This window comes from Mytilus galloprovincialis, chromosome 4 (assembly GCF_965363235.1).
Source record: "Mytilus galloprovincialis chromosome 4, xbMytGall1.hap1.1, whole genome shotgun sequence".
In the NCBI taxonomy this organism is placed as follows: Eukaryota; Metazoa; Mollusca; class Bivalvia; order Mytilida; family Mytilidae; genus Mytilus; species Mytilus galloprovincialis.
This window is the reverse complement of record NC_134841.1, coordinates 49227988-49247356: the sequence shown is the minus strand read 5'-3', so window position 1 is coordinate 49247356 and position 19369 is coordinate 49227988. Positions and strand designations below refer to the sequence as shown.

Here is a 19369-nt window from a genome sequence, read left to right as displayed (position 1 = left end):
CTTATATGTTAGTTTACATATATTTCATTACAAGCTTTCAAGATTTGTTTTTCACACTACAGTATATGCATACATTATATTGTGACATTAAAGTTAAGTGATTTTCCTGTACAATGTACTTATTTTCTTTTTATTTTCCTTTTGTTAATTCACTTATTGAATTTAAAGGGAAAGAGTTGACATGAAAAATAAACAGGTCAAGAAATCATGTGTTGGTCTCACTTGATGAACATTGATATTCTTTGTCTAATATCATATTTTAAAATGTTTTTTGTGAAAGCAGTAATAACAACATGCAACACACATCAGTGCTTAAAACTGTTCATACATCACACAACACACATCTGTGCTTAATCAGTTCATACAACACACCACTGACACCAGTGCTAAAACAGTTCATACAACACAAATCAATGCTTAAACTGTTCACACCACACACAGCAGTGCTAAAACAGGTCATACAACACAGATCAATTCTTAAATTGTTAATATTACACCCATCAGTACAACACACACCAATCATGGCAAAACATGACGTCATACAGTTGAAAACTTACAAACTGGAGGTTATCATGTTACATGCAAGCTTCAAATTTGGATAGAATTACATTTAAAACGGCGAATTCGAGGTATGTGTTGTTTTATTTTCGATTATATAGTAGTAATCGAACATTTGTTGATTCAATCAATTCAAAATGGTGGGTTCCTCTTTAGTTACGCCTGGTCAACTGTGGATTTGACGGCAAATCTTAGCCAATGAAAAAATTGTTACATACAAATTGCATTAGAATAATTGTTATTTATGTTTGCAGGTGGTACATTTGAATTGGTGGCCTTTATTTAGAGACTGTGCCTTTTATACATTGAGTGTGTTAGCTTTAGCTTATGTGATATATGATGAAAATGTATACTGGTGAGTAAAATATCCTTAAAGAAATGATAGTAAAGATTCTATTTTATGAGTTAGTAATATTTGACAATTTTTTCCTCACTGGAATTCTTTCCAGTCTCCTTTGATTTCAAATCATGGTTGTTCATATATAATATAATGTTGTTGATCTCAAAGTCCAACTGGAATCTTAAAAGTTTGTCAATAATTAAATTGTGTATTTTGGTTAGTAACTAGACAAATAATTGTTATAGCTCTTAAACAAATTATCATATCCTGGAATTTGCAATTATGCCTTTATTGGAACCTAAACATGCAAGGTTTCGACCAAGCATATCTGATTTAATTTGTATTCAGGTATATTGGATTTGTTTGAAATAGTTTGGTCTATAAAGATGAAACAAAACCACACACTCTATAGTAATTATGGATAGGTAAAAGGTTTTGTATTTAATGAATAGTTTAAAAGATTTATTTTCTCTTTTTAACTATTTCTATAAAAGTAAATATGCCCATTCACTTGGGTATCTTTTACAACCTGATGCAGAATGCCACTATATATATATAGTTGACTTGACAATTTACTAGGATTCTTGCTGATGATAGAAATAGTCATTACAGTGATTAAATTGAGTTGATGTGGAAACATTGTGAAATAGATGATAAAGGTTTTATCAAAGAAAGTTTTGTTTGAGGATTTATTTTAATTTATTTTCTCTGTTCAGAAATTTTATTCGAGTGGAAGTAAATGATTCAGTAAAATGTTAATGTAAACAATCGTAATATCGTGTTGTTTGCAGGTTTATCACCAAAGAGAGATAGATGTTTGCTTAACTGTACCTGTCTGTGGGAGGTGTCTATTATTATTGTCTGTGGGAGGTTTCTATTATTATTCTCTGTGCGAGGTGTCTATTATTATTTCTAAGGTGATGGCTTGCATTCAGGAATTGCAGTAGTATAGTAGACACTAAAGTTCTTAATTTCTATACTCACTATATGTACATGTATTCATAATTTATTCTGAAGGGTTACTAGGGATTAATATTTCTGATAATTCAAATATTTCTTCTATTGGAGGTGTCTTAAACAAATCTTAAATGAAAAGATAGTAACCTGTAATCTATGCAAATGTTTTTTTTTTTTTAAAGCAAAGCTTTCTTACCCGGAAATCATAATGACTTTAAGAAAAAAAGAACATGTCTATAGTAGAATTATACTGTTTGATTGTCAATTTTAATCATGAATTTGGTTCAAAATGCACATAAGCTGCAATAGATACTATTGCTGTAAAAGTTTATAATGAAGTTGTTAAAACATGACCTTCTAAAGGCCAACCTCAATAAGAGGACCCAAATCAGAGAAAGCAACTTCTCTTGACAACATATATTGTTCTAAATAAAAGTATAAATATAGTCAGCATCTAAAAAATAAGTGTTTTTATAAATAAGCTGTTGACAGATGAAAGTTTTACTCATGATTGTAATCAGACCATTTTTTTTTGTATTTTTTGCAGGTATGAATCATTAGGACTTGTGATATTCTACATTTTTTATATAGTGCTGATGTTTTTCAACTCTAAATTAGAAGTTTGGATGGTAGAACACTGCAAATGTTTGTGTAGTTCTGTTCATCATAAACAAGGAATAAAACACAACAATACTATTGTACACTATGACAAATTATCAGAATCAGTCACATCGAATGGCAGCATTACCTCCTCAAAACATAGACACTATGATGTAGAATCAGGTAAATCTTGTTATGAATTAAAATGTTTATGTCCAAAATTATTAAGGAAGGCATACCGGTATTTTAAAAATCAGTAGATTTCTTTTAATGATCTCTTGCAATTTTTTGCTTGAACATATTGTATACATGTAGTATAGACAAGGGATATTATTAAAAACAATGGCAGAATGTCTTTATCATATTTTATGGCTCATCCTGATGACTATTACATTTGACTAGTATGTAAATGATTAGCCTGAAAATCTGTCTCATGAGATTAAAAGAGGATGAAAATTACCAAAACTGGAAGGTGACATACTTCTGTCCATGCTTTTGTATGAAATCCTGCTGAAGTGGCAATACATGAAGGGTAAAAATTGGACCTACAGTTTTAATTGTCTTGCTTGACGGAGTCAAAAAGCGCGAGACATAGGTATGCTGTTTCCATCGGCGGCGATGGCGTCGTCAACAATGTATTAGTTTGTGATTAGGTCTAGTTTATGGTGAACTAATGGTTGTAAGTCAAAGATATTTTATATGCAGTTGTATAAGTATTGGCACATCTCATTACCATGGAGATTATTTGACCCTGCCCCCTCAGTTGTGGGCTATTGACTGAAACTTTTGCTTAGTTTTCATGTATTAGTTTGTGATTAGGTCAGTTTATGGGGAACCCAGTGATATTGTTTGCCTCAAATAACAGCCGAAATTTGGCCTTTTCCCCTAGAGAAAATTCCCAATTACTAAAAAAAATGGCTTAAAATTCCTCCCAAAAATATCTACATTTTCCCTAAACAGTGATGGCATTGGTAGTAATGTTTGTAAATATCGTATTCATGCAATTATTTTGATATTATAAAGCACTTTTGAGATCCGGTTTTCTGATCAGAATCATCATGGTGTTTGTAACACATGTGGTTTTCAATGCATTAAGTACCGTCATTGCTTTTGTTTCTTTCTCCTCTCTGAAAAGTACCTTCCAGGTTGAAAATGTCTGACAACCAAAATATACATGAAAAAACAGTGCAAAAAAGACAGCAAAGGTCAGCAAAAAATCGAAGATGTGTTTAGAATAATATTTGCCAATTTCATTAAAAAATATGCATTTTTCCCAATAAAAAACGGTAGAGGTAGTTTTGAAAAAAGACAACAATATCACTGGAACCACTTGTGGAAAAGTAATTATAATTGGTTTACAGTTGTATAAGCATCAGCACATCTCATTACCATGGAGATTATTTGGCCCTGCCCCCTCATTCATGGTCTATTAACTTTAAAATTTTTGCTTAGTTTTAATGTATTAGTTTGTGATTAGGTCAGTTTATGGGGAATCACTAGTGGTACAGCCCGTAACAGAGTAGTGATCGAATTCGCGTTTCTTTACCGTCAGAATACGTTACGTTATTGACAAACTTATTTCAGAAGTGACATAATTTAATTTTCTTCATCGACAAAATATTTCATGTCCAACGTGTAAGTTTTCATTGTTTAAATCGAAGTTTTTTTAACACAGTAAAACATTTTTTATAATCAACCTCTGTCATTGGCATTTTCATTTTAACGGTAAAGGATCAAATACGGGATCTCCGAAATTTCTATCATTTGTTACGAGGAAATCATTATTCAATCGAACATATGTCTTTGTTCATGACACATATTGATACAAAGGAGTTGAAATGATCAAATACTTTCGAACTGACGGAAACAAAAATACATAATCTAGAATGTGTGTTCTGTCATAAACAATGGCTTTGTCGTGCGAATCGACGAGATCATGTTACATGTAACTGGTCTTAGCTGTAGAAACAGTTGGTGCGACCTCGATAAAATCTTTATCAATTTAATATAAGCGATAAATATTCATGACTACAATGATAATGAATTTATTGGAGTCACATCCACTGTTTCTACTGTAAACATGAACTCGTCGGTAAGTGCAATGAAGACACTTTTAAAGATTGAGATAGTTGGTTTATTCTTTACACCTTCGAGGTATTAAAATTATTTCAGTGTTTATTTAAAGTTAAATTTATTTTTCAAATCTCTTCTGTTTAAAATTGTCGAAAGTTCCGTTTAAGATTTCTGTGGTAAACTATCTATTCTATAGTTAGGACCATTTTATAATAAATACCCTTTTGTACAAGAATACCTTCTTTATAGAAGTATAGATCTGCTGGTTATAGATTTTTTTTAATAACTTTTATTATTGTGACGACGCGCTATGAAATTCAGATTAATTTATAAATGAAGTTGTATATAAATTTTTGGTCATAAACACAAATCTTTTAAACAGTTCGACGAGTGCGTCAATGTTACAGTAGTCTGTTTACTGTAAGTTACTAAGCTTGGCCCGATTCATCTGTCATTTATGGAAACTAATACACCACTTTCTGAGACATTCATTTTTATTTCACCATCAGACATGGAGCTACATTTGTAACTAAAGGAAAACTCTCAAATTAAAGAAATTTTACATGATATTATACTGAAACTTTCTTATAATCAATTAAACGACTTCTTTTCTTAGATATATGATTTTTCATGGTCAAACATTTTCATTGTTAACGGACATTTTGAGATTTTTTTATTGTAAAAAAATGGTGTTTTTTAAAGAAATCAACATTCAAAATTTAGAACTTCATGAACATGTACTGGAAGCTGAATTATTGCACATCTATGTACTACTTAAAATTGTACTTCGATCTGTTGCGTCCTTAAAATGTTTTGACCGTCCTAAGATTTAATGTACTGAAATGTTTCGGAAAATCAAATTCAAATCCGAATTGAATGTTTATGACACACAAAAAGAGAAACCAGAATCTCTTGAACGTATGTACACGTTGGGGCGATTTAGAGCTTTTCAGAAGGAGTGAGATTCCACCCTTGTTGTAAGCCTTGCGGAGACCTCTAGATTTTTAAATTCCCTCCGTTTTTCTCATGGATGGAGTGTGGTCTCTCTGTAAATTACCCCATATCTTTTCATTTTCCTATTTACCGAAGGTTACATGTGAAAATTTCCATTGGATCATATCTGTTAAACTAAATGTACAAAACAGGCTCAAGAAAAGGAGAAATTTCTTTTTCAAACCCGAACTAGAAATCCATTTTTTCTAATAGAGCACCTTACATTATCGTCAATGAGTTCAGGCATGTGAAAAATTATATAATCATACACAAGAAAGAAACCCTGAACAGGCTTTCAGCAATTATTTTTACCTATTTAATATTAAGTAAAATTAATATTAACATGTACATGTATTTGATAAAGTACAGATATAACAAAGAAACTGCCCGGTATCCGACGTAAGAGTACACTTTTTACTGCACGCGTAGTCATATTATTAGAATTATTTTCAATATTATCGGTATTAAACTTGATTATCGACACATGAAATTTTGTCAGCATTGTCAATCTTTTTAACGTTAAAGTACCAATAGTTCGGTCACTACTCAATTAAGTTTGTCGATAACGTAGCTAATTTTGACGGTAAAAAAACATCAATTCGATCACTTCTCTGTTACGGGCTATAGGTCAATGATACTTGGTATGAAGTTGTATTAATTAACAGTAGCACATCTCATTACCATGGATATTTTTTTACCCTCCCCCTCAGTTATGGTTTATTGACTGAAATTTTGCTTAGTTTACATGTATTCACTAAGTTTGTGTTTAGGTTTGTTTAAAGAGAACTACTTATGATAATTAAACTACTTATGATAAGTCAATGGTATTTGGTAAGCAGTTGTATTAGAATTGGCACATATCATTTCCATGGAGATTGTTTAGCCATGTACCTTCAGTCATAGTTCATTGACTCTGAATATTTGTTAAACTTACATGTGAAAGCGTTGCTATTTTCTATTTCAACATTTGCATTATCGAAATTACAAAAAAGCGAGACATATCTCTGTGATAACAGTTTATGTTGGTTTATTTTTGAAGACATGATCCAGAAAAAGTTTTTGAGTCTAGACTCTAGAGGTTCAATTAATATTTGGCACCTTTTGGTTTCAGAACATTTTAGATTGTATGTTACAGTCAAGGCTTTAACAGAGCTAGTACATCCAAATAAAAACAACAAAAAAACATTAATTTTTTTTAAAGCCAAAGTATTGCCTTTATGATCTATTTCAATAAAGTAAAATTCATGGCAATATTTGACCAAAAGTGATAAATATAGGGAAGCAGTGTTCATGGGAGACCAGTTAAAACGTCTCATTGACATTGAACTAAAATTGATATTGAAATTTTTTTCAAAGTTTAAAAAAAAAACAATTGTAAAGCTTGTAAAAGTATGAAGAAGACAAAAATCAACATTAAGTTATAATTGAAGGCACTCTTGAAGGTTTTGTAGGACTATAAGAGCCATCTTGCACTTAAAACCCTCTTGGTTATTTTGAAAAGTTGCCAGGTATGCACAATCAAAATCATGTTTCCTTATTTTAAATCATTTTCAAGATTCTTACTGTTCATAATTTTAAAAGAAGGTCTTTAAAAAAAAATCATGGAATATAATCAAATTGCTATATATGCTTGAATACTTTAGTTTTTCTGTGTTATAAATGTTATGAAATAATAAAAATTGATAATTTATGCAGATATTTTTATGATTTTATTTATAGATTCTCAAGGATCAGAAGTGGATGCAGATGATGTTGATCATTATGATGAACCACTTATGAGTATGTAAAATACAGATATACAGTCAAACCTGCTAAAGAGACCACCCGTATTAAATAAAAACCTGTGTCCTAAGTCCACAAATTTTAGATCCCTCTGAAGTACATTTCATATAAATTGAACCTGTATTTAATAAACTCGTCATAGATACCAGGACTAAATTTTATATATACGCCAGATGCGCGTTTCGTCTACAAAAGACTCATCAGTGACACTCAAATCCAAAAAAGTTTTTTAAAAAAGCCAAATAAAGTACGAAGTTGAAGAGCATTGAGATAAAAAATTCCTAAAAGTGTTGCCAAATACATCTAAGGTAATCTATGCCTGAGGTAGAAAAGCCTTAGTATTTCAAAAAATTCAAAATATTGTAAACAGTTAATTTATAAAATCAATTACAAACGAAAGTGAACCAACGCCTGGTGAGTCTGTAGTACGGTAGAGTCCATAAATTTTATAAATATAAATATAACAATATCAATGATAACTCATGTCTTTAGAGACCACTCTTTTTCTCTCCCTTAAGTGGTCTCAAAACAGGTTTGACTGTATATAAAATTGATAAACATTAGTACTGTGAAAAGTGAAAAGTGAAAGGTTTTTAAATATTGGGTTGTGTTGCTCACAGCGTACATTTAAAAAAAAAATGAATCTAAATATGATACAATATAAAAATAGAAGATATGGTATGATTGTTAATGAGACAACTCTCCAAAAGAGACCAAATGACACAGAAATTAACAGCTATAGGTCACTGTACAGCCTTCAACAATAAGCAAAGCCCACACTTCATGGTCAGCTATAAAAGGCCCTGAAATCACAAATTTGTTTCATGTTTAGCTCATCTATCCTAAACGTCTACCTTATTCTTTCACATCTTTACACTCCTTTGAAAGGACATGTACAATTATAAAAATAATTGCCTGAAAAAAAAATCTGGATGTTCCTCTTAAAAGGATACTCATTTTGGTTACGATTCAATGAAATCCTAACAGCCATAGGTAATTTTTGTTTTCCAATTGGCAAATTATAAAAGTAATCTTTGACTTCATTTTTAAGGTTCATTGTTCAATGCTAAATTTGTAGGGTATGGTCTGTTTTTCAAGTACTATGCGATACTTATAGTAAAATTTTCATATTACATACTTTTGATATAAATTCAGTTATGATAAGTAAATTTAAGCAGGCAAGATATATCAGTGTTTGCACTCTTGTGTCATCTAATGCTATACAATCATCCTGTACATAGAAATAGCTATTAAAAAATAATTTTGGTATTCAATAAACATTCTTAATTTACAACATTTAATCTGTGATTATGTCAGTATGTTCTTCCTTTCTGACACATATTAAGCGTTTAGCAACACTTATTGGTAATACAGCTTACTGGTGCAACTAATTCTACAAATGAGTGCTCAGACAAAAAAATGTAAAAAAATCATAATCAGTTATCACTAATTTATTACCATGGAAATGATGGATCTTTGATGTGGTTTTTAGGATAAACACTGCTATAATATTGTCTTCCGATAACAGATGTCATTGAATATTACATATGATACATGTAAATATGAGATAATGACATGTGTGCAACAGGATGGAACAATAAATCACAAACAGAATATGTTAGAAAATAATTTCTGTTAAACCCTGAACTGAAAACAATAGTTAGCCTTTTGTTTTGATTTTATTGAAAATTGTTTACTAATGAATAAAGGTAGATGTGAGTTAAATTATATATATGCTAAAGAGACAGCAACCAAAGGATAAAAAGTAATAAAAGATGCATAAGGAACAACAGATAAGTGATTTTATTGCATAGCAATATAATATTACCCACAGAAAGTAACCAAAAGTTAGCGTGCAATAAATTCTAATATTGCACTAGTGCAATAAATCATCAAAATTCATGACGTCATCAACGACAAATCTTAGTTTAAACCAATTTTTACTTTCAAATATTATATTTCTATACAAAAAAAGGGTTATTGCATTAATTTTGGGGAATATTCATGCAATAACCCTATATTACAATACATGAAGTTCTAAATCACCTTGAGTCTTAAATTACCATAAACTATCAATTACATGCCATCAGCACTAGTTTCTAGAGTTCCTGATTTCTAGGAAACCCATTAATATAAGTTAACAGCTTGTTTTCCAGTTGCTATTGATTATTCTATTCTATTAATATGTTTTTGCTAAAGTTTGTTTATTTTTTAACATAAATTTAATAAATAACAGGATCAGAAGATTTGGAGCCGGACCAGGAGATTTTAGCTGTCCATTGGTCTGGCTGTACGGTACACAAAAAAACTTAAATTCGACCCCTGCCAAGAAAATAAATTCAACCCCTGCCAAGAAAATAGCTGACATATTAAAATTAGAATGATGAAGTCAAACATAATATAATGTCAAGATTTTCATACTGCCCATTTTGGTCATAAAATAAACATATATTCACAATGTAGAACTTTGATAAATAGATTTGAAATCTACAATTTGTACAATACATAAAAAAAAAGATTGGTCTCTTGAGAAAGAAAAACAACATATTTATGATTTTTAAGGTGGCTCGGGACTATTCGACTGTGCATAATTTCACGCATGAATTACAAAAGTATTTGTGGTAAATTCGATATATTTTTTTTTAAATATTTTGATTGCTTAGAAATGTTAAATCATTGTAGTTATGTGACTAATAGAATATTTTCGTTATTATCCATATTTGTTAAAGGGTCAAAATGGCATTTCACCCTTTTCCCCATTTTCTTGCCAAAATTTGGGTTTTAAAGCAAAATATTTTTTTTCTTATCAGTGACCTATGTTTTTTGTTGGCTCATTCTTTGAAGCTATATTACAGCTTTTTTATTACAGTTTTGGACCAATTGTAAAGAACGTTTTTTTGATATTCTGATAAAAATATGTCAACACCTCTATTTTTCCTATCATTTCATTAAAAAATGGTCCCTTTTACATACCTGTTTAAAAGTAAAATTTTGAGCTTAAATGGTCCGTGACCCCCTATTTTTTTTCGACCAATTTGATTCACTTTCTCTAAAGAATAAAATAACAAAAATACGGCACTTCTGATAGAAACTTCGAATAGGCCCGAGCCACCTTAAGGTGACTTAACTTGTTTGTTTATTTTAACTGTAAAGGATGATAAGAGGATTCAGCTAAAAATAAAATATATTATTCACCAGTAATTAGGTATAATATTTGAAGATTACTATCCTAAGAAATTAACAACATTTTATTCTTGTGTTCTACTTTTATTGAACTCATATTTTTCTCCTTGCAGGTAATATTGAAGAACCAGAATCAGTATTTGCACTTCCAAATGTTTGGTACAAAAAAATTCTATGGACATCTTCTTTACCTTTAAAATTTTTATTCTTCATATCAGTACCTGACTGTCGGCAGCAACGATGGAAAAAATATTTTTTTATAACTTTCTTCATGTCATTATTTTGGCTGACAGCATTATCTTATTTAATGGTTTGGATGATTACTATAATAGGTGAGTTATCCTCTTTCACTTTGTAAGATTGATTTGATTGATTTTTGGTGTTTTAAGGCCACTTTTAAGCACCACATTTAGGCTATTTCATGGTGGCAAGTTTTCATGGGTGGAGGAAGCCGGAGTGCCCGGAGAAAACCATGACCTTCAATAGGAAAACTGACAATTCTAGTCAATTAAGATTGGAATCGAGTGCACCTGCACGAGTGGGGTTCAAAACTCACAACCTCAGTGTTGACTGGCTAGTGATTACAGTAGGAACTTCTTAAACCACTCGGCCACTGAGGCCCCTACTTTGTAAGATATGGTCTCCACCGAGGTCCCTACTTTGTAAGGTTTGGTCCTCTTTTTTTGAGTAATTTCCTCCTATTTTTGTGGTTTAAGTCTCTTAAAATTTTCACATGAAAGCAAACCTGCTGTTTATCTTTTCTGGCAAGTAACCATAGTTTTCAGCACAGCAAGAAAATCTGGTACCGGAAAAGGCCTTCATCTGGCCCATAAATAATTTTGTATACTCATTCAGCAAAAATGGATGTCACACTAAACTCTGAAACATATATATGTACTAAAATTTTAAAACATATAAGACTAATAAAGGGCAGAGGTTCCTGACTTGGGAAAAACAATTATATGGCGGGTTAAACTTGATTTGTGAAACCTCCCACTATACATCTAGTCAATATGGAATATTAGTAAAGTTCAGTTTAAAAGAAGTCTGAATCTGATGTTAGAAAAGGTTACAGAAGAAAGTAAACAAATTGTTAATGATCAACATAAATTAAGAAATGACTACTAGAGCTGTTACTGACATTCTAGCTGCTGACCTTAATTGGTCTGGAAACACAGCAGTCTTCCTTTGATGTTTCTATGTCTGCAAATATAATCCCTAGTGTGGATAGTGTGTTACTTACAATTTTTGTGTATACCCCTTGCACATTTATATGCCTTAAATAGAAAGTAAGGGGATTAAATTACACTTTAAGGGAGTTTGCTTCTCAGTTTCAAAGTAATTAACTTTTCAAAAAACTAGTTTATATAGATAGGGGATTAATAAATGAATCCAAAGAGCAAAAAAAATATATAGGTCACCGTGCTTGTTTTTGAGATAAAGCAATTGAAATTTTGGCGGGAAAATATTCTCTCTTGACTTTTCATAGCTTTATCATTGAAAAGTTGAAGTTCTCAAAAATTGTTAAAAAGTAATTAAAATTTTATAAGACTTTTACAGATGGCTTATCATTATATATGTAAAAGATGAACAAAAAGAAAAATGGGGTCACCGGGCAATTTTTTCAAGGCATTCAAATTGATAAAACCAGAGAATTCTGAAAATCTGACTAAAAATCTAAAACATGACAAGCCAGCTTCCTTAAAAAAAAATTGTCATGAATCTTAAAGTGTAGTAGTGATTTGGTTCAGCTAAAAAAGATTAAAAATAAGTCTTTCTTAAGTTGTCATAGTATTCAAGCCATTTAACATAAAATTGTCCATATTTTGAGTTAGAGCTGATAAAGTTTTCTATAGTAATGATATAATTTAACCCACAAAGTAGTATACCACACTCTAAAAATTTTATTGAAAAAGCACATTGTTTATTTGTTAATTTCCATTTATTGTATGAAAAGGAATGAACTACAATATAACTGTGTTTTCCGTCCAACTAAATTGATTGAAAGATTATGTCTTCCTTATTTTATAACTGTATCTTGCCACTAGACATTAAGCAACCAACAATCTATCATAAATATATACAATAAAATTGTGAAAAAAAAATCAGTGGAAAGGAAGGAAAGAACCAAACAAATTAATAAATCAGTGTAGGTTAGATATTTACCGTAAATTTTAATACCAGATACTGTAATGATGTTATGTATAATTACACTTAATTATTGCAGGTTTTACTGTAAATTTACCAGATACTGTAATGGCCTTGACATTCGTGGCATTTGGGGTCAGTTTGCCTGATGTAATATCAAGTCTTATTGTAGTTAGAGAAGGTAAGTTTAAAACACACATATATTCCTGTAAATTTTGTTGTAAAAATCAGCATAAAGTGGGCAAGATTACTAGGCAACAGATCACTGATAGATCTGAAAATCTTGCAATTATTTTAAGTGGCGAAAAATTATCCATAGACCTGTAAATGATAAAATTTCAGCCTAGTATATGTGGTTTCGAATTGGATAATAGCGTCTAGATTACAAAAAAATATTGCATTACTATAAAAATATAAATTTGTATTGGATGAACATTTAATCAAAAGAATGTTGTATCAGGAACGGTCAGTTAACTTCACAAGTAATAATGTCCAAAATCTGTAGAAAATAAAATACCAAATAATGTATAATTGGTTATCCATTGACCGTTTAGGGTCTCCACCATGTAACAGACTTGGGAAATAGCTCTGGTAGCAAGGATTGAGGCATTTATATGCAGACAGATAAAAACACATATGCTTCCATTTTCTAGACTTCAATCAGACAAAGATGACATCACTAACAAAATTACAGTATACATTGTACTGTTAAAAGGGGATCAACTCTCTCTTACACACAGCAACGTACTCTAACTTTACACATTGATATATAACACAAGGCAGTTTTTGAAGACAATTTCATGAATCAAATTTAAAAAACAGTAGGGTATATGCAATGTACTATAAAGAGTTGAGACAACATAAGATCACATAATGTAATATTAATAGTATTAATCTACTGAGAAAACATGAAACCTGACAGATTGTTAGTGGCACTTGTAACTATATTCTACTTTGATTTATTGGAAATATAATAAATATCATCTTAATATATATACTGTGGATTCATTAATATTCGTTGGATACCAATTTACGTAGATTTCGTTGGTTCAGGGGAACCACAAATTTAAATCTTCAACAAAATACAAATTTCCTAAAGAAATGTATGCAGAAATAAGGCCGTTAGTTTTCTCGTTTGAATTGTTTTACATTGTCTTATCGGGGCCTTTTATAGCTGACTATGCGGTATGGACTTTGCTCATTGTTGAAGGCCGTATGGTGACCTATAGTTGTTAATGTCTGTGTCATTTTTGTCTTTTGTGGATAGTTGTCTCATTGGTAATCATACCACATCTTCTTTTTTATATTTGCCAAAACCACAAATTTGAATATCCATGAATATGCAAGATTTCCTTAATCCACGAAAATTTGTATCCATTTTAAACAAATGAATTCACAGTATGTGCATTCTTATAACTGTTATTTCATTAGATGGAAAGTTCTTGCCTTTTTGATAAATATTATTGTGAATCTGAATATAATATTTTGTTACAGGTTATGGTGATATGGCTGTTTCAAATGCTGTTGGCAGTAATGTATTTGATATTTTAATTTGTATGGGTGTACCTTGGGTACTAAAGTCAGCCATTAATGATGGTGCACCAATAAAAGTATATAGTGAAGGTAAGTGTAAACTAATCCTGTTTAGACAATTTTGTTCTATGAATCTTTTGTGTTATTTTTGTTAAAATATTGATTTCAAAGTGACAACTGACGCAAGACTTCTCAAAGATAAAGAAAATAATTAAAATTGAATGTAATTTCCCTAGTAAATGATATGTGTTATTTAGTATCAATAAAACTACAATGAGTTGAATACCTAGTAAAAGCTTGGCATAGTGTAGCAGAGGGGGCATTCAGGTTTATCCTTGTCTATCAGTCCCAAATTTGATTTCCATTTTCTAACTTTAGTTTGTCTCAACCAAATATTATGAAACTTATACACAATGCTTATTACTACAAAACTCGGATAAAGTTTGATTTTTGGATGTGTCAGTTTTAATTTTCTAGAGTTATGCCCCTTTATAAATGGAAAAAATGCTATTTTTTTTGTTTCTGTTCTCTAACTTTAGTTCCCCTCAACCAATATTATAAAATTTACACACAATGCTTATTACCAAATATCTCCAATTTGGGTAGTGTCACTTGTACTGTTCTTGAGCTATGTGCCTTTATAATGTTATATGCAAGCTGGTGTATCAGCTGTATCCCATGGACACATTCTCCATTAATTATTTATGCTATTACAGTGAGTTGACTGTTAGTGTTGCTCTCCACCAATTGCAACTCATTCAAAATTTTGACCAAATTGCAATTTGTTTTTTAAAATCAAATTGTTCAACTGGTCAGAAATTTGAACCAACTGCTGTAGAAAACCACAGCCAAGTCATGAAAGTGATAAAATAAAACATACTTACAATCCTATAAGACTTTAACTCCACTTTAATGATGTTGTGACAAAATTAGTTTATCAGTTTGTATAGTTATATTATATTCATTTCCATGCTGAAGGGGAACTGTTTATTTTGAATTGCTATTAAATTTTCCAAACTAAGCTTTTATATAGTTTTTCTTTCTAAAAGTATTCTATATTTATAAGAATCAGATATCATTTTAAATAAAACATCATATATTCAGTAAAATATGTGTGAAATAACAATATGCTATTGATAAATTTTCAGGGGAGATAACCTAAAATATTATTCTTTTGAATAAAGACTTTTTGAAAGAAAAGTTATTATCTCCCCCATGGAAACTTCCTACAAACATATATTGCAATTTTACACATATTTTACTGAATATGAAATGTTTTAATTCACATAATGTCTGATTCTTATAAATACTAGAACACACCCGTGATATCGCAGGTCCGTGACTGAAGTATATAACTATGCGCAAGCCTTATTTTAGTATTAGTATTGTCATTTGATAAAGTCATGCCGATTATGAGATACACAGTTTTCTCCGCTTTCAAATCTTTCTGTTTGAACCTGTCGAACTGGAACTTATCAATTATTGATAATATTAATTATTTGAAAAACAAAAGGTCCTGGAATGGAGTACTTTTTAATCAACAGCATTGTCCTATATTAGTCATAAATAAAGTTGAATTCTTTGATTCGCTGTTTTTCGTCATGCCCGCTAACAAATTGAAAACTACCTATACGCCTTATTTTAGTCCAGATTTTTAGTATTCGTATTGTTATCTTAGAAAGTCTAACTGATTAAAAAACTACAATAGGTAACAATTTGACAATTAAGTAGTGTCAACCCTGTGATTATGACCCGTGTAATACTATATAACATATTAATCCTGAATACACCGTTTGGTGGTGCGCCTGTCAGATGCGGAACGTACAGATAAGGTAATCGGTAACAGGTGAATATACTATTGGTATCGGTATCGGACTCGACCCAGAACTTCTTAATTATTGGCAATATTAATTACGTGGAAAACAAAAGGGCCTGGAGTGGTGTAATTTTTAATCTACACCTTTGTACTATGTTAGTTATATATAAAGTTGAATTTTTTTATTCGTCGATTTTACGTGATGACAGCTGACAAATTAGACCTCGTACTTTTAGTATTATAGATAGAATATTTTTAGAAAGAAAAACTATATGAAAGCTTAGTTTGGACAATTTAATAGCAATTCAAAAAAGTATTGTATATTTATAAGAATAAGACATTATGTGAATTAAAACATTTCATATTCAGTAAAATATGTGTAAAATTGCAATATATGTTTGTAGGAAGTTTCCATGGGGGAGATAATAACTTTTCTTTCAAAAAGTCTTTATTCAAAAGAATAATATTTTAGGTTATCTCCCCTGAAAATTTATCAATAGCATATTGTTATTTCACACATATTTTACTGAATATATGATGTTTTATTTAAAATGATATCTGATTCTTATAAATATAGAATACTTTTAGAAAGAAAAACTATATGAAAGCTTAGTTTGGACAATTTAATAGCAATTCAAAATAAACAGTTCCCCTTCAGCATGGAAATGAATATAATATAACTATACAAACTGATAAACTATTTTTTGTCACAACATCATTAAAGTGGAGTTAAAGTCTTATAGGATTGTAAGTATATTTTATTTTATCACCTTGCACTTTCACATTTTGTCTGAACAGTTTGTTCAATTTTCTGACCAGTTGAACAATTTGGTTTAATAAAACAAATTGCAATTGGGTCAAAATTTTGAATGAGTTGCAATTGGTGGAGAGCAACACTAACAGACAACTCACTGTAGAATAAACGAATTTTGTTAGTATTTTCCATGTTAAAGCATCAGATTGGGAACCAAAATAAATATATTTATATTCCATCTATTTTGATGGGTTAACATCTTTTGAATTGAATATTTCTAAGAAAAATCCTGATCATTTTGAGATCAAAAGGTTACTGTCACAGTTTAGATAAATTTATACTAATGGTTAATAGTAGTCAGGGTCAGGGGAACCTCTGCTCACATGTTTTGTTAAGGGTTGTTCCAAACAGTAATGCATTCTGGTTAATAGTAGTCAGGGTCAGGGGAACCTCTGCTCACATGTTTTGTTAAGGGTTGTTCCAAACAGTAATGCATTCTGGTTAATAGTAGTCAGGGTCAGGGGAACCTCTGCTCAAATGTTTTGTTAAGGGTTGTTCCAAACAGTAATGCATTCTGGAGAGCATACCAGTAGGATGGATAGGCAAACATTCTTCTTTTGATTTTTGGCATTTATTGGCTAAATAAAAAACATGAATAAAACCAATGCCGACAAAAATTAGTTTTGCAAAACAAAGGATGATGTTACAAACATATGATTGTACTTAACTTTACAGTCTTTAATTTTTTCTTTTCAGGATTATTATATTCAACATTGACTTTACTAGGGACTGTAGTATTTTTACTTGTTGCTACTCATGTGAATGGCTGGAAGTTGACAAAGAAGTATGGAATAGTTTTAATGATTGTTTACCTCATATTTACTGTACTCACTGCTTTATATGAACTAAATATTTTTGGATATGTTCACCCAAAAGAATGTAAAACTAATTATTAAACTTTTATGTAATCTGAGGACGAAATCTCAGATATTTTTGAGTTTTGTTTATATTACAACAACTACATGTAATATGTAAATGTTGAATTTATTGTAATTTAAGTCTTTTCAACACAACAGAATTTAAAAGGAATCTGAATATTGTAATGAACCATTTTTCTATTAATATCTATTGTGGAAACAGTCCAAAAGTTAGAAAAAGGGAAAAGGGCAGTCTAAAAAAATAGGATTTGGCAATGATATTTTTATTCCTGATGTAAAATCAGATACAAGTACTAAGATCTGAGAATCTCACCTCACTACTGGGGTTAATTTTGAGACAATGGCTGATTATCATTTTGTCTATCAATATAAATCATGAGTGTATACTTTTTACTAGTATCCAATATAACTGGGGTCATTTCAAGAATTTATATGCCTGTGAACAGGTAGTTTTTACATCCTTGTTCTTTAATCTTTGGTGGATAGTTGTCTCATTGGCAATCATACCACATGATCTATTTAAACAAAGTTTATTGGTTAGGATTTGAAAGGAATCTGAAAAAGAAATGATGTTCAGAATTGGTTTATTGTAAGTTAGTTTTGTAAAAGATGAAAGAGAAGAATGATGTTTTGACTAGTAGCATACCATGTTAAATTTTTCAACATTTTTTTTTTTACAATATCTCATATTTTTTCATATTTTAAACACCAAATTTTTAAAGAGAGTAATTAGGATTTACTTTCCTTTGCCTTAAAGGATAGATAATTAGTTATTGTATTTTGTAGAATTTTTTGCCTGTAGTGCTTATATGATATTATGAACTGAAATGATAACTACTGGTAGTTTTACTGTTGAAGATACGAAAATCATTTAGTCATTTTGCTAAGAATGTATTAAATAGGGGAATTTTGTTATTTCTCTTCTTTATTTATTTATATATTCTTCCAATGTTACTAGTTTGAGGGACGACATCAAAAGATCGATGTAGGATAAAAAAACTTAAATCAAATAGTTTGGGGGTGGGGGGTTAAAATTCTGCAAGTTTTGTATATCTGAAATCGATTTTTACATATATCTCTATTGGTAAATCAGTTTTTCCCAAATTAAGAAAAGAGGGGAGGGGAGAGGGGTCAGTGAAAAAACTATGTGAATTAAGTTTTTGTCGAGCCTTCGACTTTAGTCGAAAAAGCGAGACTAAACGATCCTACATTCCGTCGTCGTCGGCGTCGTCGTCGGTGGCGTCCACAAATATTCACTCTGTGGTTAAAGTTTTTGAAATTTTAATAACTTTCTTAAACTATACTGAATTTCTACCAAACTTGGACAGAAGCTTGTTTATGATCATAAGAAAGTATCCAGAAGTAAATTTTGTAAAAATAAAATTCCATTTTTCTGTATTTTACTTATAAATGGACTTAGTTTTTCTGCGAGGAAACATTACATTCACTCTGTGGTCAAAGTTTTAAAAATTTTAATAACTTTTGTAAACTATCCTTGATTTGTACCAAACTTGGACAGAAGCTTGTTTATGATCATAAGATAGTATCAAGAAGAAAATTTTGTAAAAATAAATTTCCACTTTTATGTATTTTACTTATAAATGGACTTAGTTTTTTTGCCAGAAACAAAACATTCACTCTGTGGTTAAAATTTTTGAAATTTTTTTAATGTTCTTAAACTATCCTGGATTTCT

At 30.4% G+C, this 19369-nt stretch overlaps 1 protein-coding gene across 1 annotated transcript in view; it reads left to right on the top strand.

Moving 5' to 3' along the window:
• LOC143072337 (sodium/potassium/calcium exchanger 5-like) overlaps positions 1–19369 on the top strand; it is a 42604-nt gene extending 23235 nt beyond the window's left edge. The window contains exons 5-11 of the mRNA XM_076247232.1: positions 813–913; positions 2403–2638; positions 7241–7300; positions 10600–10818; positions 12714–12815; positions 14129–14257; positions 17494–19369. Coding sequence (XP_076103347.1) covers positions 813–913; positions 2403–2638; positions 7241–7300; positions 10600–10818; positions 12714–12815; positions 14129–14257; positions 17494–17693 — 1047 coding nt within the window. The 3' untranslated portion in view covers positions 17694–19369. The remainder of the gene's footprint in view (positions 1–812; positions 914–2402; positions 2639–7240; positions 7301–10599; positions 10819–12713; positions 12816–14128; positions 14258–17493) is intronic.